This window comes from Colletotrichum godetiae, assembly GCF_030913485.1.
Source record: "Colletotrichum godetiae strain CBS 193.32 chromosome Unknown BDP55scaffold_63, whole genome shotgun sequence".
In the NCBI taxonomy this organism is placed as follows: Eukaryota; Fungi; Ascomycota; class Sordariomycetes; order Glomerellales; family Glomerellaceae; genus Colletotrichum; species Colletotrichum godetiae.
Genome location: NW_026851311.1, coordinates 1 through 18688, shown reverse-complemented (window position 1 = coordinate 18688; position 18688 = coordinate 1). Strand labels below are relative to the sequence as shown.

General features: G+C 52.7%; 8 protein-coding genes across 8 annotated transcripts; 4 read left to right on the top strand and 4 right to left on the bottom strand.

Moving 5' to 3' along the window:
• Window positions 1-2352: 2352 nt before the first annotated feature.
• Window positions 2353-4045, top strand: BDP55DRAFT_680220 (permease family-domain-containing protein). The gene is made up of 5 exons (XM_060576099.1): window positions 2353-2446; window positions 2497-2964; window positions 3011-3491; window positions 3539-3663; window positions 3711-4045. Exons 2-5 carry the CDS (start codon window positions 2504-2506, stop codon window positions 4033-4035), a joined length of 1392 nt encoding a protein of 463 aa, XP_060423977.1. The 5' UTR covers window positions 2353-2446; window positions 2497-2503; the 3' UTR covers window positions 4036-4045.
• A 483-nt stretch (window positions 4046-4528) lies between these two features.
• On the top strand, window positions 4529-5584 carry BDP55DRAFT_563402 (ubiquitin carboxyl-terminal hydrolase, family 1; the record flags this gene model as incomplete). Its single annotated transcript, XM_060570236.1, has 3 exons — window positions 4529-4550; window positions 4604-4617; window positions 4664-5584. 3 exons carry the CDS (start codon window positions 4529-4531, stop codon window positions 5582-5584), a joined length of 957 nt encoding a protein of 318 aa, XP_060423976.1.
• Window positions 5585-5845: 261 nt separating this feature from the next.
• BDP55DRAFT_363368 (uncharacterized protein) lies at window positions 5846-7309 on the top strand. Its single transcript, XM_060567060.1, has 2 exons — window positions 5846-6737; window positions 6813-7309. Exons 1-2 carry the CDS (start codon window positions 6107-6109, stop codon window positions 7265-7267), a joined length of 1086 nt encoding a protein of 361 aa, XP_060423975.1. The 5' UTR covers window positions 5846-6106; the 3' UTR covers window positions 7268-7309.
• Window positions 7310-8082: 773 nt separating this feature from the next.
• On the bottom strand, window positions 8083-8658 carry BDP55DRAFT_637092 (uncharacterized protein; the record flags this gene model as incomplete). Its single annotated transcript, XM_060572960.1, has 1 exon — window positions 8083-8658. The coding sequence occupies one exon, from the start codon at window positions 8656-8658 to the stop codon at window positions 8083-8085; it is 576 nt and encodes a 191-aa protein (XP_060423974.1).
• A 2063-nt stretch (window positions 8659-10721) lies between these two features.
• On the bottom strand, window positions 10722-11720 carry BDP55DRAFT_637091 (uncharacterized protein; the record flags this gene model as incomplete). Its single annotated transcript, XM_060572959.1, has 1 exon — window positions 10722-11720. One exon carries the CDS (start codon window positions 11718-11720, stop codon window positions 10722-10724), a length of 999 nt encoding a protein of 332 aa, XP_060423973.1.
• Window positions 11721-12406: 686 nt separating this feature from the next.
• BDP55DRAFT_680205 (adenine-N(1)--methyltransferase) lies at window positions 12407-14590 on the top strand. Its single transcript, XM_060576098.1, has 3 exons — window positions 12407-12732; window positions 12791-13026; window positions 13121-14590. Exons 1-3 carry the CDS (start codon window positions 12645-12647, stop codon window positions 14171-14173), a joined length of 1377 nt encoding a protein of 458 aa, XP_060423972.1. The 5' UTR covers window positions 12407-12644; the 3' UTR covers window positions 14174-14590.
• Window positions 14591-15969: 1379 nt separating this feature from the next.
• On the bottom strand, window positions 15970-17310 carry BDP55DRAFT_707709 (uncharacterized protein; the record flags this gene model as incomplete). The annotated part of the gene is made up of 5 exons (XM_060578082.1): window positions 16808-17310; window positions 16491-16522; window positions 16110-16461; window positions 16058-16082; window positions 15970-16029 (listed from the first exon to the last, which is right to left on the bottom strand). Exons 1-5 carry the CDS (start codon window positions 17041-17043, stop codon window positions 15970-15972), a joined length of 705 nt encoding a protein of 234 aa, XP_060423971.1. The 5' UTR covers window positions 17044-17310.
• Window positions 17311-17628: 318 nt separating this feature from the next.
• BDP55DRAFT_680192 (uncharacterized protein) lies at window positions 17629-18688 on the bottom strand. Its single transcript, XM_060576097.1, has 3 exons — window positions 18249-18688; window positions 18010-18207; window positions 17629-17943 (listed from the first exon to the last, which is right to left on the bottom strand). Exons 1-3 carry the CDS (start codon window positions 18660-18662, stop codon window positions 17881-17883), a joined length of 675 nt encoding a protein of 224 aa, XP_060423970.1. The 5' UTR covers window positions 18663-18688; the 3' UTR covers window positions 17629-17880.

Below are 18688 nucleotides of genomic sequence, written 5' to 3'. Positions count from 1 at the left end.
AAGCTCAATCTCGGTAGCAGGACGAATTTCCCGCATATGATGCAAAGTACCGTTCGCCGACCTTGGCGGTCCTATCAAGGAGCTTCGAGACATGTCTCGCTTGCCAAGGTCTACACTGCAGCGGCTGCCTGCAGGCAAGAAATTGGCTCATGGCTGGCTTTCCCGTTGTAATTGGTTTATTATCTGGAAAGACGGCAAAGCTGAGAGGGCAGGTGAAGAAAGGGATAGTCAAGTAGGCCATTGACTGCGACTTGGTCGATTATAGGGGATAGTCACAGAATTGCGAGGGTGAACGTTTTTGGAAAGGTCTGGACGATTTGGGGGGGGGGCTTGGTTTCAAGGCCTTTGTGCGGTTTCCGATGATGAAGCTGTCGCGACGACATCCGATATCGACGATAAGGCCAGGAAGCAGACGATTCCAATGCCTCGTTCGGACGATGGTGTGGTCTTCGGCAGTCCGAGCGGGTGACGAACAAGACTAAGACGCGCCTAACCTGACAGCTGGGTCGAAGGTTCGTGAGGCGTTGCGCACAGATGGAGTTCGTTTCTTGAGAGAGTCGAGCTAACGATATGAATGGCACCGTTTCTCTTCCGAGAGCCTATCAACTCGTACGAGAGCGTGGGCTTGATATCAGTCGTGGCTCGAAAGTTTGGCGCGTAGCCATTGATGATGAGGGCCGGCTCACAGCCCGTCGGCGAGGCCTTGTGGTGAGTCAATGGACAAGGCGTTTATCGTTGGCAAAAAAGTGTGCTCTTCCAGTTTTGGGGACCCGAGCCTTTTGAGCATTCGTGGCGTCGAGAGAAGGCCGGTTTAGGATGAGCTCTCTCGTTAAGTCCTTTGATGGCAGATTGGCACGAGTACCTCCATCTCCCGGCCGGCGATTGTAGATCTCCCATGAGGCTAGCGCCTCGCGTCAAACGTGGAAGAGACAAGCTGCGCGGCGCGCCTGGTAGTGGCGGCCTGGACCTTCTCTGCTCCCGTTCCCCACCTCCACGCGGCATTGGCGCAGTATGCCTTTTGCTGAGGAAAAGAAAGACTGGTACACCCTCCTTCACTGGCGTACCTCAGATAGTGGCAGACTAAAGCAGGGTCAACTCGGTGAGGAAAGGTATCCTTCTCGAAAGAGGGGGGAAAGAAGAGACATGTCGTCTAGGAGATGTAGGTGATGTATGTACCTTACCTAAGGTACGGAGTAGGTGTAGGTAAAGGAAAATGGTAAGGTGGTGAGTTAGGTAAGTCCGGCAAGGTAGGTACGATGTGTGCAGCTGTGCAGAAGACATGGGCAGGAGCGAACAAGGATATAATTGATCCTGCCACTTTCGCCCCTTCCACTTCCAGGTTCTTCCCTTCTCTAGGTATTCCATTAACGCACCTTCACTTTCTTCTCCAACGGTGCATCTATCTGCCTTCTCTTTCTTCTCTTTTTCCAAGACAGCTCTTTTATCGATCCTTCCCGCAGGATTTGGTCTCGTTGCCAGGTCGTCCCGGGTACCACCTCTTCCAAGTTCCAACTTCGGAATATTGGACTTCTCTCGTCACTCTACGTTCCTTTCTCTTCTCACTCAATCCTTCCCATCTCGGCTCCAACACCCATCGGACCTCATTTTCAGGTCCAGGTTCTCCTGCGGCTTTCCTCATTCTTTCCCTCCTGCCTCCTCGCAGATTGTGTGCCAACCACCTCCCGCCTCACCTTGTACAGGACTCTGAGACATCTCAACCTTCTTCCTTTGTGCTGAGTCCTGTACCATAACCTCCTCACCCACTTCCCTAGCTCACTACCATCTACCTTTCCGAGTCGCCTGGACGCTCGTCCGCCGACTCTCCTTCCTCCATCGCTCGCTATGAGCAACATGTCGACTCACTCCAACATGGAGCGTTTGGAACCCGTCGAGTCGCCCGTTCGTCGATCCGCCATCGGCCGCAAATTCCATGCTATGTGGAAAGCTGTCGATCGCTGCGACAGGCGAATCTCCACGTCTACCTTTGGACGAATCTTCAGACTCGAGGGAAGCGGTCATGTATGTTTTCTCTCCCCCTGCCTCTGTTGCCGAATTTCTAACCCCGGACAGCCTAAGGAGATTCCCGATACATCATTCTTCAGGGAGATTCGCGCCGGAGTGACCACCTTTGCGACCATGGCCTACATCATTGCTGTTAATGTGAGTATATATCTTTGATCAGTTGTGAGGTTCATGTGCTGATTGAGACAGGCAATCATTCTCTCGCAGACGGGCGGCACTTGTGAGTGCGACTTGATAAACAGAGCCGACTGCGACACTATCGACAGCTACAAGGCCTGCAAAGAGAGTGAGTCGGCCGACATCTCTCATTGAGCCTTGCTAACCTTGCAGATGTTCGACTTGACCTGATCACTGCGACTGCTGCCATCGCCGGCCTCGCTAGCTTCATCTTCGGTTTCTTCACCAACCTGCCAGTCGCGCTCGCGTAAGTACTAGCATTGTATTTAATATGGCTCTCACTGACAGTGAACATAGTCCTGGCATGGGTCTCAACGCATACTTCGCTTTCCAGGTTGTCGGCCCCAATGGCTCAGGCAACATTCCCTACCGTGTCGCCTTGACAGCAGTCTTCGTGGAGGGGCTCATCTTCATCGTCCTTGCTCTTACCGGAATGCGCCAGTGGCTTGTGAAGCTCATCCCCGCTACTATCAAGACGGCAACCGGCGTCGGCATCGGCTTCTTCTTGACGGAAATCGGACTCTCTTATTCTGCCGGAATCGGTGCCATTACCGGAGGCTGGAAGTCTACCCCGCTCGCCATTGCGGGATGCCCTGTTGAGATGATCGATCCCGACACGCAGATGTGTGCTGGAGGTATCATGTCGAGCCCCAAGATGTGGACGGCAATCTTCGCTGGTGGTCTTGTTACGGCCTATCTGATGTCGTTCCGCGTCAAGTATGCTCTCATCATGGGTATTGCCCTGGTGTCGATCTTGTCATGGCCGTAAGTCATCCCGCACTATGTGACGCGAATTCACTGACCTTTGCAGACGTAACACATCCATCACCTACTTCCCCTACAACGAGGAGGGTGAGAATCGCTTCAACTTCTTCAAAAATGTTGTCACGTTCCATCCGATCGAGCATACCCTCAACGCCCTTGACTGGGATGTCACAAAGAACGGATCGCAATTCGCCCTGGCACTCTTCACTTTCCTCTATGTCGACATCATTGACGCCACGGCCACGCTATATTCTATGGTTCGCTTCTGCGGCGTTGTCGATCCCAAGGATGGCGACTTCCCTCGTTCTACCATCGCCTACTGCTGCGACGCGGCATGTATCTCCATCGGCGCATTGTTCGGATGTTCTCCGGTCACAGCCTTCATCGAGAGCGGTGCGGGTATCGCAGAGGGTGGCCGCACTGGACTGACATCCATGACCACCGGTCTTTGCTTCCTTGTCTCCATCTTCTTCGCTCCAATCTTTGCGTCCATCCCGCCTTGGGCAACCGGGTGCACGCTCGTTCTGGTAAGTCTCAAGAGGTCTCGATGGGTGTTCCGGTCTAACTGTCGCAGGTCGGCTGCATGATGATTCGTCAGATTACCCAGATCAACTGGCGCTACATTGGCGATGTCCTCCCATCCTTCGTCGTCATGACTTTTATTCCCTTCTCATACAGCGTCGCTTACGGCCTTATTGCGTGAGTTCATCCCATGACATCTTTCTGACCACAACTGACAATCCCAGGGGCGTTTTCGTGTACACTGTTCTTAACGGTCTGATCGCCTTGACTGTCTGGCTGTCTGGAGGTAGAATCGAGCCCCGCGAGTACGATGCGAAGGAATACTGGTCCTGGAGAGGCTCTGGCAAGAAGCCTTGGTTCGTTCGCGCTGTCCGCAACAGCTGCTTCAGCAACGGCGACAACGACAGTAAGCGCCAATTTAACATGCAGGATGACCACGATAGCTCCTACGCTCCGGGTTCGCGCATGGGTTCGTCGGACCAAAAGGAGGACGGTGTTCACATGGTGACGATCCCACAGCGGGCGGTCACGCCGCGTTCCGTGCACTAAGAAAAAAGTACTTGGTCTAGGGTTAGATTCTTCATTTCTGTTACGAGGGAGGCGATTTTCTTGCGAGAATATGATGCCAGGTCTACTGGCTATATCACTTGAATCAGCTGTCAATGATTGTAGATAGCAATGAGACACCGGCTTTGAAATAATTTCTCTGCGATGATGGTGACATTGGTGGTCTGTGAATGCCCAGCGTCCAGTGCCTGGACTTTGCCTAGGTAGGCTTGGGTAGTGCCCCGGCGAATCTTTGACCCTGGTCCCGCCCCACCACGCCCCACCACAGCTCCGACCTTGCGTCAACGGGCCAGCGCTCCGTCCGCAAACATTGAAGCTTCAATCTCCAGCTTACCAATTCCCATTCGAGTGCGAAACCTGACTTGACTGCGACGCGAACCACTCAGGCAACTACGACGCCTTGCAGAACAGTCAAACAACTCCGCGGCCCATCCCCACCTCTTTCACCAGTGACTACCCCTCCTCCGCCTCCAAGATGAGTGGTGGATGGAATACCAGTATGCGGCCCCCGAAAGAACCCCCAGCCCATTGCCTTCGCTAACTCTTGCAGTCGAGTCTGACGCAGTACGTGGCTCTATCAGATTAAAATAGCGCCAAGCTAACTGCTTAGGGCGTCTTCACCTACCTACTCGAGAACCTCGGTGTCAAAGGCGTTCAGTTCGAAGAGCTGCTCACACTCTCTCCCGATGAACTAGCACCGCTGCAGCCAATCTACGGCATCATCTTCCTCTTCCGCTACCCTTCCGAAGGCCTGCCCGCGCGGTCAGCCGATTTATACGACCGCGATGCTGCCGAGAGTCTCTTCTTCGCCCAGCAGACGATCCAGAATGCCTGCGGCACGCAAGCGCTACTGAGTGTCGTCCTCAATAAGACCAACGAGGTGGAGATTGGCGAGAAGCTGGGCGAATTCCGTGAATTCACCATGGTTCTTCCTCCCGAGTTCCGCGGGGAGGCGCTCAGCAACTCTGAGCTTATTCGCGATGTACACAACAGCTTCGCCAAGAGCAGCCCCTTCGTCGACGAGACTCAGAAGACGGGCGAGGCTGAGGATGCGTTCCACTTTATCGCCTACACGCCCATCAACGGCAAGCTGTATGAACTGGATGGACTGCAGCCTGCGCCTATTTCGCACGGCGCCTGCACAACCGAGGAGTTCCCGACCAAGGTGACGCAGGTCCTGCAGGACCGCATGCTTACGTACGCCAGCTCCGAGATTCGGTTCAATGTGCTGGCCATGGTACGCGACCCGAGAATCGCAGCCAAGGAAATTGGCGATTCCGAGACCCTGGAGCGAGAGAACGAGAAGCGCCGCAACTGGCGATTTGAGAATGCCCTGCGTCGACACAACTTTGTTGGCTTCGCGGGCGAGGTTCTGAAAGGTGTTGTCGCCCAGAAAGTCGAGGGTGGCGATGCGGCGTACGATGCTTGGATCAGGGAGGGCCTTGAGCGGAGGAAGAGGGACGAGGATGCTGTGAGGTTGAGACGAAAGATGGGCGGCGGCGGTGACGAGGACGACGAGATGATCGGTTAAACGTGTCAATGATACCATGAATAGAAGCAGGATTACGTTTGGATTCATCTGGGGAAGGTGTTTACACATCGGGATAGCAAATGAAGCCATCAAACGCAGCTTGAACCTGGCCTGGAAGCCGACTCGGCTGTGTCGTTTGGTTCGTTTCGTTTGGTTCGCATTGGCGTTCTATCCCCGGATTCTGATAAACAAGTTGGACAAAAGCTGATTGACCGCAGACATCTGGTTGGCGTCGTCGCATTTGTAAACGAATGTTCAGTTCGCCCTGTATCAGCACCATCCTCTAGAGGTTGATGAGACTCTGATCGTCACTCTTTGCATCCATATTTGTCCCCCGGCTCCATCACCTGGTGCTACATTGCAAGTCACTATAGCGTCTTCGTTGATCATATGGAGGCCATCGTCCTTCTGGCATATCCGGCCTTTTTGGCCTCGACATTGGTGAGCGACTCGGGAGGCTAGACCTGCTGTCTTCACCTTTCATCCGGGGCAAGCTCGCCAGCCCTCCTTCCCAAAATCTTTATGAGAAATGCGTATTCGTCTTCATACCCACCAGAAGACGAATTATTAAGGTCTTTTTCAGACCAACTCACCTGTCACTTCCACACCTCCACACCATCATACTTACCTGCACATCCACGCACTGCAAAGATGGCTAGAGTCAAAGCAGAGCAGCCCACTGGCAACAATGGTCCAGTCAACGGTCGAGATCAGCAGCATCGAGGTGGACGTGGACGCGGACGTGGAGGTGGCCAACAGGGTCGAATGCATCGCACTATTGCCCCCTGGTCGGCTCGCGACGATTACGCCCTCAGACGTCGCTCCCCCACCCCCAGACGTCGCTCTCCCGCCCCCCAGCCCTGGGTCTCCCTCGGCGGCCTCCACGACAACCTCGAGAAGTGGATGAGAAACGGGGAGCGGGACAAGACGCTGGCCGAATGGGGACTGGGACCTGGCGACTACGATATACTAGAGGATCGCGTCCTCGCCGCTATTGCGGTCAAGTGGCCCGACGCGACCGTGGCTCTGCTCTACGACAAGGCGCAGGAGGCCAGAGACAGCGTCTACCGCCGCCTTGAAGGCCAGGGCAAAGTCCGCATCAGCCTTGAGGCGAGCGACTGGCTCGTTCTTGCGAGCTTGTGGACCATCATGAGTAAGGCTACTATTGAGCGAAGAGGATTGGTGTTGAGGTTAGAAAATCGCGGCTGATATTAGAATTTTCTCGCAGACAAGGCTCTTAGTCCTGTGAACCGCAAGTATCCGTTCGAACACACTTACGAGCAGATCCGCTCCTTCGACACCGGTGCGATGGATAATCAGTATGCTTTCTACTTCAAGAAGTGCGAGCGACTTCGTGCCCAGAATGCTCCGACTGCTACCGCTGCCCCCATCGCCCGCCGCCCGATGACGTCGGTTCCTGCCGCCGGTTCCTACATCATCGGAGAGCAGGCTCGCATGCAGCCGGCCTGGATGGCGCCTCCCCCTCCTCATCCTTCTACCCAAAATGGTTTCTGCAATGGCAACCATGGAGGCCCCTGCGTCCCGATGCCTCAGCTGGGAACCTGGGTGATGGGAGGAGGAATGGGTCAGCCGATTACCCATGGAGGCACCGCGGGACACTTTTATCCGGCGCCTCAGCATCATCGTGGAGCTCAGCCGGGTCCTGCCATGACCTACTACTAAGTCGATACACGGTATGGGAAGGAGTCACCCTGGATGGATTTGATGTGTACTCTGGCTGGCCTGGATTCTTCGTTGAGATGGATTTAAGCGAAGTTACGCAGAGGATGAGGTACGGAATGGATTGACTTTGTCATAATCTGGTCACGGCCATAGTAGATGAAGGGTATGGTGTCCAAGGGTAGCAATTGAATGAGAAGATTCCCGTGATCAGTGCTTGATGCTATATAAAAATCTTCCGTTCTCAGTGTCGGTATAACTGTCAGCAGGGTATAAGCTTTCGGTTGTTACGAAGCTCGTTACTGTGGGTGGGAAGGGCCGCTTGCAACGGCCCAGACCACTTTCCGAATCCCCTTTTCTGCCGTCAATATTACAACAGCCAGGATGATTCTGGTGATGTTTCCATCAGGCCCGTGTTCTATAGTTCCTCGGTATGATAGACGTCCCAAGTAATCTTAATTTCGTCGCGCAATGTAGATCAAGAAACAGCTCTTTTCTACTGCTCGTCATCAGAGATTGCTCGCCTTCGTACGAAGTCAATACATTTCTAGTGTGAGAAAATGGAGAGAAGATCGCTGTCACACATGGGGGACACAATCGCCCAGGCTTACGGTACATTGCTACACGTAATGGAATTGGTTCTACAAAAGTAACAAGTCTATCATTGCATCTTTCTTCTCAAGTATTATTTCCGGTACTTTCCCATCTTGCCAGGCCCTTCCCTCATCTCGTCGAATATTCACAGAAGCCAATGTTGATGCGCCCCAGCACTTCATGAGCCGACTCTTTGCGAGGATCAGTCTAGTCCCAACAGACTCTCACCAGTAAACGGTCTTGTTGACGTTCCATCCATGCTGCCTTTGGTCTTCTAGGATCAAATCGTCGTTCTGCAGGATGGTTTCCCAGTCCCTAGTCATTGAGCCCGCCTGGAGGTGACTCTGGTTATCGGAATTCTTGGTGTAGTCGTATGTGGGCCAGAATTGCTTGTTGACGTCTTTGAATGTATCCCTCCAGACCTTCATGGCAAAAGGTTTGGTCCAGGGATGGCCAACTGGATGTATGAAACCATCATTCTGATACCCATGACGAATGGTGCTTTCAAATCTGGGCCAACAACGCATGGTCAGGATCGGTGGTTTATGTGCGCGTCGAACTACCGACAAATGACGAAGTAATGGTGTTGAAATCCACCTTTCCCTTTCCATTCCGTGGAACTCCCGGCAATCGTCAAGGCGATGCTGTGTTGTGTTGCACAAGGGGCATCCGTCAATGTTGCCGAAAGGGCCTGTCCAGATGCAATCGATCAACGCATGGCCGCGAGCCGAACACTTTCCGCAGACAACGTTGGAGTTCTCGGGGTCTCGCTTGAGGTAATCAGATCTTTTCGATAGCATGTGGGTGGCGGGGTTGGGGGTCTGCTTTGGAGGTGCTCAGCCCGACAACGGACGACGACGGGAGGATATCTGATGGTTGCCACTTAAGGCACTCTTTTCTGATGCAACAGCGATCATTTTATCCTCTTCACTTTGGATACTGCCATTTTCGTCTCCAATTGCGGCTTCGTTGATTTGGCTGGCATGTGGTTAGCGACTTGCCTTTTTGCTTGTTGTTAGGGATTTGCAAACCTGGATCCATCTTGGATGCCCTTGTTCCGACAGCTTTCCTCGATAAGCCATTTGACATTCTTTCGTTTCCATTCGTATTATTGGTAGTCGCTCATGTCAACGGAATCATACTACATTTCCAATACGTCGGATTCCCTCACTTCGGGGTGAAACCTCGCAATTGAGATGTTGCTCTGCCAATAAAGCAGGAAATACGTGTATCCTGGCGCTCCAATGGCCCACGTATTCCTAGCATAAGATTCCATAACCCAGGATTCGTATCTTCTCCGGATTCCCAGAAATTCCGGATTAGGTCGCAAGAACCCTCTTCTTTTAGTTAAATATGAACTGCTGCTGGGAGCACGTATCTGATACGGCTGTGCCTAGACGTGAAATCGATGTGTTTGGGCGTAGGGCGCCTGTCACGGATGTGCACGACCTGCAGCTCAGCGAGTCCAGCCTGGTCGCCGTCTGCAGGAGTCTACTCTAGACGCAAGTATTCAGGGTTGAGGAGGCATCGTGGACTGATGCCCAAGTCTTTGTCGAGATCTTGATCTATCAATTTTCCAAGATCGTGCGATGCTGAAACAAGCGCTCGTCTTCTTCCATTGACTTTCCGGTGCCGTTTTACTGACAATGGGAAGAAGGAAAAAGCCATGCTCCCATCTAGTTCAGAGAGTCGATTCCAAGAATCCCAAGGAGATCAGTTCTTGAAATAATAGGCCATTGCGCGACGACGATGATGCGTAAACGTCAACTTTGGCTTTCGCATGCCCCTCTCCGTAGGAAGGGCGAAAATCGAGCCAGGCGTGTTGGAATAGCTGGTTCTGTTTCTCTCTCTTTCGCAAGGGATGTGTGGCGGATCTTTCTTCCGATGTAAGTTGCGAGTTGATGATTCTGATGAAGACGGTGAGGCAGTCTAGCCCAGAAGTTCTGTCCAGCTCCCACCGAGGCTCTGTGCCCTCGGCCAGCTGAAGAGAAGGAGTTCATCTTGAATTAACCTCGGATCTGTGCAGTTCTGCGTGATTTCACGGATGTCATCCATCTTTCAGGCAAGCCCTTCTGTTGATCTTGAAACATTGATTCGGACCGTGTAAGAGGCGGATGGGGGGAGGGTAAGCGATGTCGGGACGAAAAACAGAGAATAATTGAGAATGCGTGATGTCTGGTATGAAGAAATAAGGCTAGGCGAATGAGTGCAGTTGGAGGGATATTATGAGGAAGGAACTTGCCAACCAACTGCCCTTGGCAGTCTGCGGTCAGTGAATTTTTATCGTCATCGTACTTGCCACATTTACCCTCTACTAAGCATGCCTTTCTGTCTTTTTGGAATAAATAACAGGCATTCGAACTAGTATGAACCAACGGAAAGATTTACAAGGGCATAGATTGGATGCTGTGAGATAAACCCAGCCCCTTCTACATGGCCTGAACTTGCTTGTTTGAGTGACTAGCTCCTTGTCATATCAAGATAGAGGTAGAAGTTGAATGTATAATGTAAGACTAAAGAGACTGGGACGCCAAACTGGAGCTTTGACACGCAAATTCAATTTCTTGTTACAGCACCTGGGGTTTACTAGTAAAGATTAACTGCTCACTCGCTCGTTGAACTTCGAGAGTGGTAGCCGGGAATGCGAGGCGGAGTCAAACATTTTACACGAATCTAAGGAAGCGCTATTCACAACGACGTGGGTATGTTAGATAATACGGAGTTGTCAAATTGACAGACTATTCAAGTGAAGACCAAAAAACATTAATACCACTCGCGGTCGTTGGTCGTGTTTATACCTATTTTCATACCGTACCACAGCAACGGAAACCATGTCTAACATCGACGTCCATGACCACCTCAATTAAGCTCCCAAGTCAGCCATCGCCCGAATTGCCATTAGCTTATAGTCAGAGCAGCAACGTGGAGTCCATTCCGACAGGGCTCGGGAGTCTTCATCTAACTTTTGGCGTCTCTGGCGTTGGGCTTCTTCCGAAGTCTCGGAACTGTCGCTCGGAGGACTTGTCATCTTCTCTTGGATCTCGTATCGTCTGTTGGGAACGTTGAGAAACAGCAAGGGTGTTTCGAACCAATCGGTCTCCGTGTACAGGTTGGGGGACGCCGGGTAACGCTGTGCGATGCACATCTTGATGAACTTCCGTACCTTTCCCCAATCCAAGTCGCCGTGCTCCTTGACCACGTTCTCCACATAGCTGGTCAGCTTCGACGGGGGCTGTCTCCCCGGAATTTTTGTCGAGAAGTCGACAAAGGCTGAGATACCCGGGTACTCGGTCCATCTCGCGTTCTCGCGCGTCTCGAAGTCGAGGATGCGGTCAATATCGACCCAGTCCATGACGGCGAACACGGCCGAGGTGTCATAGGGGCACTTGATGATGGGGCCGACTGATTTGCGGCCGTTGAAGAGTTGTCTCCATGTCTGACTCGCCATGTTCCGGCGCTTGTTCTTGAGGTTCTCCGAGTATGGGGCGTAACGCGTGACGATGTAGTCCTTGGCCATGCAGGTCCACTTCAGACCCGCTGCGTCCTTCCGACTATCGATGCGTATGAGGGACTCGATCTCATGGCGGCCGTGTTTCACTGCGTCCAGTGCAGGGTTCTTCACATCTGAAAGGGGCCAATGTACGGCCTCGGAACAAAGATAGTGAAGCCTCTCGGCGCGGGCTTGCGTTGCTGGGCTCATGAACTGGCCCGACTCATTCTCGGAGAGAATGTGCGAGAGCCAATCTGTGGCTTCTGCGGCCTCTGGGGACGGGAAGTCTCCGGAGGGACGCGGGGTATATGTTAGGGCAGTTTGGAGATTGCCCATTTTGAAGTCGACGCTGTTGTTATATTGGGACGTCATTGTAGTGGATTTGAGTAGGAGGTTGTGTTGTGGAAGTATTAGACGGTGAATGTGAAGAAAGTGATGGAAAGTATTGACTAGTGAAGACAAGGAAAGAGGATGGAATAGAAGTTACAGATCAGAGTCCTGGCTATTATGCAGGGTACGAAGAGGGTATCTCCGTTTGACACGTTGCCCCCGAAGTGGCGTAATGGGTTGCATGGCCACTTGGGAAGGGAGAAGAACGCAATTGTAAGAGACTCTTGTATCTCCGGTGGCTTTGCGGATACCTCAACGTTAGAGTTTGGCATATAAGTCGGTTCATGTCTCCAGCCTTGATTCTGTATTTGACGGCTCTGGATGCTGCCATATATCTGGCTCTCTGTACAGGCTATAATAGCACTGTTTATTTCTACATGTTTAGTGTGGACTCAGGAAGGGGATCTTGAGGTAGTGAAAGTCGGACCATCGTATAAGGCGCAGAGCTTCACGGTTTAGTTTGCTATGACCCAGACTAAGATACTGACAGAAGATGCAGGACTGAGAAGGTGCTGGGGCACGCGAGGACATGCCGTAGACGCTGAGATGGTACATGTAGCAACTCTGTAGTAGGCACCCTGACCCTTTGTCGAACTCATGGAGAAAATGCAAGTATCGTGACGGGAAAGGTTGCCACTCATGCTACAGGTGGACAACCTAGTGACTTAAAGTACTAACATGGCATGTACTCTCAAAGACAGCAGCAACGGCGACTTCAGACTAGGGCATTAGATCATTGGGGGTACTATAAGTGAGGTTGAATTAAGACACGGCTACGTAGATATCTCCACCTCTCTATGCGTTAAGAGGAATATATTCATCAATGCAATTTTAACACAGGAGCTTCCCGGAATCCCTGCAAGCTCATTGCGACAACAAGGAGACGGCGAAAAGCAACTTTACACAATGCTATCGAGACGCATGCCATTGCGTCTTTTAAGACGAGCCAAACCGTCGCTGTGCCGCGCCTACAGCTCCAGCCATGCCATCAGAGGTGCGCTCCCAACCAAACTCCCATCTTCGCATCCCGCATCAACTAACCCACTGTGTAGAGCACGATGTGATAATCCTGCGTCAACGAGGGACCAAGGAGCCCAAATTCCACCTCTCACCCCCTCTCCGATTGGACGCGGCGATCAAACTTTCCTATGGCAGCAAAGTCAACGGCTCCGACATCATTGGGAAGTCCTTTTCCGACACGATCAAGGACAGCGGCGGCCGCAATGTGCGACTCCTCGAGGCGTCCCTAGGGCAATACGTCGCCAACTCCCCACGCGTGGCGACACCGGTATGAAACGACTTCTTCCCAGGACCTGAAATATTGAGAAACATAAAAGAGGTCGGCAAAGACTGAAACGCGCATGCGGCAACTCTTGGGCTAGATCTATCCCCAGGACGCCAACCTCATCGTCTCCTTCCTCGATCTGAACCTCCCGGTACCCGGCGAGGACCAGGACTTTGACGCCGGTCCGCCCGTCGAGATCTTCGAGGCCGGCACGGGTATGGGCGCGCTGACGCTGCACCTCGCGCGCGCGATCCACGGCGCGAATCCGCCCTTGCCGCCGCGCCTCCGCGACACACTCTGTACGGCGCCGTACGCGAGAAATACCCTACGGAAGGAGGTTGCGTCAGACGATGCGGCGGCGGAGGAGGATAAGGAGGTACACAAGGCCGTGCCGCACGCCCTCGACATCGAAGACCCGGACTTAGCGGCGCTGTACAAGGAGCACCTGGCTAGTCGCCGGGCGATCCTGCACACGCTGGACGTCAACCCGACATCGAGCCGGATGGCGCACGGCCTCGTTCGGCACTTCAAGAGGGGCCTGTACCTCTCCGACGTTGACTTCCACGTCTGCACGATCCGATCATACCTCGCCTCGCGCCTTGCGCAAAATGGAGGCGAAGCATTCCTCTCACATGTGATCCTCGACCTTCCCGCCTCGCAGGACTATGCCGAGATGGCCGTCAAGGCTCTCCAGCCCGACGGGAAAGTCGTCATTTTCTTCCCGTCCATCACGCAGATCCTCGACTTTGTCACCTGGGCAAAGGACACGGAACAGCCGCTGGTGCAGGACCGCGTCGTAGAGCTGCAGACGTCGACGTCGGGTGATGACATGTTCCAGGACGGCACGGGCGGTCGGAACTGGGATGTTAAGGTTGTGGCTATTCGCAAGGCGATTGAGAGGGGCGAGACGGGCGCGGCGGCGAGGGGGATCGTTTGCCGGCCCAAGGTTGGGTCGCGGGTTGTTGGGGGTGGCTTCGTTGCGGTCTTTACCAAGTTGCCTCAGACGGCTGCCAAGCTGGAGGAGAACACGGATGAGGTGGCACCTGTCCCAGAGACTACAACTATCTCTGAGATTGCATCTGTGTCTGAGGTTGAGTTGTTGCCTGAGACTGAGGCATTGTCTGGAAAGGAAGCGCCAGCAAGCTCATAGAAGTGAAATTATCAGCGCGGAAGCCATGAAGGAGAAGAGCGCAAGCTAGTGGGGTCTTCATACCTCCTCCGCCTGCTCTTCCTGTAGGATGTTTTTACGATGATTGTATATATAATGGTAGTCTTGATACACCGCATAGAGAAAAGAAACAGACATAGACAACTTCCGCCATAAGCAGAACAGAGATTGGTTCATTCATGTCAACTTCGGTAAAGTGGAAGAGCAAAAGATCGTGGAAGCCGACCAATCCTCGAGATGGATCTTGATCCCTCACAAGCTTGAGGACATGTAGATAAAACAAAAAACATACAACACCAAGTATTCGCTGGTCGTCACCGACCCAACTACTAATCCGGCCCTCACTGGTAGCTTCTAGATGGAGCGCATACCGCTTTTGTCGTGATGGTTTTGACAACCTGGACTGGAGGTCGTCGCTCCTCGTTACAAATGAGACGGCACATAGAACACCCGACTCCTTCCGTCTTAGACGGTGGGCGATCGACCATAAGCGCCAGGCTGCCGTTGGTTTCGCAAAGCACACCCCAGGGGTATCATTGTACCGATTCAAAGTTCCCCGCAGCTACAGTCAGGTCCAGTCCCTCCGAATCAAAAACGTCTGGCGAAGCGCAGGCTTGATGCCCAAGCGCTCAGGCCTTCAACATTGCAGCTGACCATATGGCAAGGTTCTGCAAACCGCCTCTTATCGGCCTGCTTCCCCGATTGGAGAGGAGCCAGGCCCAGGCCGCAGGAAGGCCAGGGCTGTGTGACCAATAGAAGGCTGCTGCATGAATCTAGGGGCTAATAATTGGCTAAGGAAATCAGTGGTGCATCCTTCACATAATAATTCCAATAGGCACCACGTAGTGACCCTTCTTTGCGACCTGGATATCACCACTGTAATCCCGTTCCAAACTGGACTCCCGATAGGCGGTCATTCATGGCTAGTCCACAAGATCGAAAGAGGCGTCGCTCCGACGAGCACTCGTAACAAAATGGCTCCATCAACGGCCGAAAGAGGCCGTGTACCGACAAGCCTTTTCGAGACGGCCGTCAGGTCAAGAGACCCAGGCCGGCGTCCGAGGATCTCAAGTCTTGACAGTATCCGCCCGAGTTTTGGAATCAGATTGTCGAAGATCCCGGCCATCTGAAGCGCTCAAAAGAACACCACAGGCGCACTCTCAGTCGCTGTTCCTACCTTCCCCCCAGACACGTTCGCACGAGACGGCATACCCACGATCGCTAGCGACTTAGCCCAGCTTGCACGGCACATTGGCCCCAATTTACAAGACCTTCGAGGATACACTGACACTATAACCACTCTCCCATCTGCCGCCGCCGCCATGAGCTGCCCCTCGTGAAGCTCAGCGACTGGGCCCCACCAATCCCACGACTCTGCAAGAACCCTCAAGCATGACTAGGGGCAGAAAGTCGACAACCTCCTATTTCCGTGGCTTCGAACAGCATCTGACCGATCGTGCTGTCCATCCGTTATGGAGATCACGGAAGCCAGAATTGAAAGACGCGAGAGCGGCCCCCGTAGTCCCGATTCAATGATTTCAATCCCTCCACTCTTTACTACGCCTCGTTTGATCGGTCCTCACCCACACGCTTTCACTGAGCTTGCACATTCCGTGCTCCACCACGTCACAGCGCCAACACAAGATGCGGACGCAGAAGAGTAGTTCCCAGTAGCTCTAAAATTGAGAATAAGGATGAAAATCAGATATAAATGCAGAAATATCGTAGGCAAGCTCCAAGGCAAGTCGGTAACCAAGAAATGTGTCTAGTCCTATGTATCAGACAATGATCTCGTCGCCTCGCCGATTGACAATCAGTCCCATAACTTCTTCGCCATCCTTCCAATTTCTCGCTGCAGCCTTACACTTCCTCGGTGATGGTGATCTGCCTCCTCGCCGGTCGAGAATAGTGTCATGACTTCCTTGCCATTCCGATTGTTTCCTGCTGCAGCCTTACCACTCCCTCGGTAATAGTGATCTGGTCGCTCGCGGTCGAGAATAGTGTCATGATTTCCTTGCCGTTCTCTTCGTTGCCTGCTGTGGCCTTTACCACTTCCTCGGTGATGGTGATCTGGTCGCCTCGCCGGTCGAGAAGTAGTGTCATGACTTCCTTGCCGCACTCCCAGTTTCCTGCTGCAGCCCTTACCACTTCCTCGGTGATGGTGATCTGGTCTCCTCGCCGATCGAGAAGTAGTGTCATGACTTCCTTGCCGCACTCCCAGTTTCCTGCTGCAGCCCTTACCACTTCCTCGGTGATGGTGATCTGGTCGCCTCGCCGGTCGAGAAGTATGTCATGATACCCTTGCCATTCCGATTGTTTCCTGCTGCAGCCCTTACCACTTGCTCGTGATGCTGATCTGGTCGCCTCGCTGGTCGAGAAGTAGTGTCAGGACTTCCTTGCCTTCTCTTCGTTGCCTGCTGCGGCCCTTACCACTTCCTCGGTAATAGTGATCTGGTCGCCTCGTCGGTCGAGAAGTAGTGTCATGATTCCTTGCCATTCCGATTGTTTCCTGCTGCGGCTTTACCACTCCCTCGGTGACAATGATCTGGTCGCCTTGCCGGTCGAGAAGTAGTTTCATGATTTCTTTCTTGAACGTTCTGCGATAATAGAGACTACTTCTCGGTGATGGTCATCTGGTCGCCTCGCCGGTCGAGAAGTAGTGTCATGACTTCCTTGCCATTCCGATTGTTTCCTGCTGCAGCCTTTACCACTTCCTCGGTGACAATGATCTGGTCTCCTCGTCGGTCGAGAAGTAGTGTCATGATTTCTTTGTTGAACGTTCCGGCGATAATAGATACTACTTCCTCGGTGATGGTGATCTGGTCGCCTCGCCGATCGAGAAGTAGTGTCATGACTTCCTTGCCGTTCTCTTCGTTCCCTGCTGCAGCCCTTACCACTCCCTCGGTGATGGTGATCTGATCGCTCGCCGGTCGAGAAGTAGTGTCATGATACCCTTGCCATTCCGATTGTTTCCTGCTGCGGCCCTTACCACTGCTCGGTGATGGCGATCTGGTCGCCTCGCCGGTCGAGAAGTAGCGTCATGATTTCTTTGTTGAACGTTCCGGCGATAATAATACTACTTCCTCGGTGATGGTGATCTGGTCGCCTCGCCGGTCGAGAAGTAGTGTCATGACTTCTCGCCATTCTGATTGTTTCCTGCTGCAGCCCTTACCACTCCCTCGGTGATGGTATCTGGTCGCCTCGTCGGTCGAGAAATAGTGTCATGACTTCCTTACGTTCCAATAGTTTCTTGCTGCGGCCACTATAACTTGCGGTGATACTTTCCCTTCAAGATCTAGAAGCAAAGGCAAAATCCCTAGATACCTTGATCCAGCAGCTTCCTCCATTGGTGTCTTATCGTTTGAATCCTTATGATCAATCAGTTCGGTCATCTTGTCTGCGTCGAAACCTTCTTTATCTGACTGAAAGACATATTCCGCTAGAGCTGGAATCCCCACTTCGCAGCCACGTGTAGGACCGAAGTTCGTGCTGTAATTCCTTCGAAGGGAAAGCGTGCAGAATAGTCTTTGAGCCAACTCCGAAGATAGTTGGACCTAACTTTGAAGAACCCTGCCTGTGATTCTTTGACACCAAATTCTGACTTTGCCATGCGTCCATGATTTGGCCATTGTTCAATTGCGTATCCACAGAGGGGGCTATTCGCACCTTTTGATCATATGACTCCTTGATCAGATCCACGCAGCGGTAAGCAAGACCAGCGTGTGCCCTAAGCTCGTTGATGAAATGGCCGGCTTCGGGCCCAGTCAGAAAGTCCTTTACCGACTGATGTAGTAAAAGTACTTTTCTTCCTGAATGACTACTATAAGCCGACAGGAGTCAATTTGATCTCGGGTAAACTGAATCCGGGTCTGCTCGTCGTCCTCGTCCAAGTGAAGTTCGCAAGCTTCAGAGAGCTCTAGTACACTCAATGGCCGTACACAAACTGCAACACAATTCAGGATACGCCGAAGTCCGGCGGCTCCGGTGTTCTGTTCTAGAGCTGTGTCAAGAAGCCTCTTGTATAGGTAGGTAAGTCCTCTGGTATACTTTCCAGCACTCGGACGGCATCCTTTGAAGGGACATCCTTAAGCTCTTTACAGGCTAAGCCAACCCAAAGGAAAGTACCGTCAGCTTTCTCTGTCAAAATATTGCTGACCTGTGTTCGGACTTTGTCGGTGTAGTTTTTGGTTGTAGCCAGGTCTCTCGTTCTTTCCTCGATGCATTGTTTAATGTCTTGCTTTGCCTCTGGGTAGGAAGCTAAGTTCTTGTTGATAAACCCTCCCATATGTTGGCGTATCTCAGGATACGGCCGACTGGTGACCAGTACAAAGACGTTGGGTGGCACATGCTGGCTCTGAAACGTTTCTCTAAGCTGTTGCAGCAGGGTGACTTGAGACTCCCGATCGCACTCATCCAGCGCATCAATAACGCAGTATTTTGCACCGGTGTGTTCGTCCGCCGCCACATTCATAAAGATTGTCCAAAGCGCGTCGAATG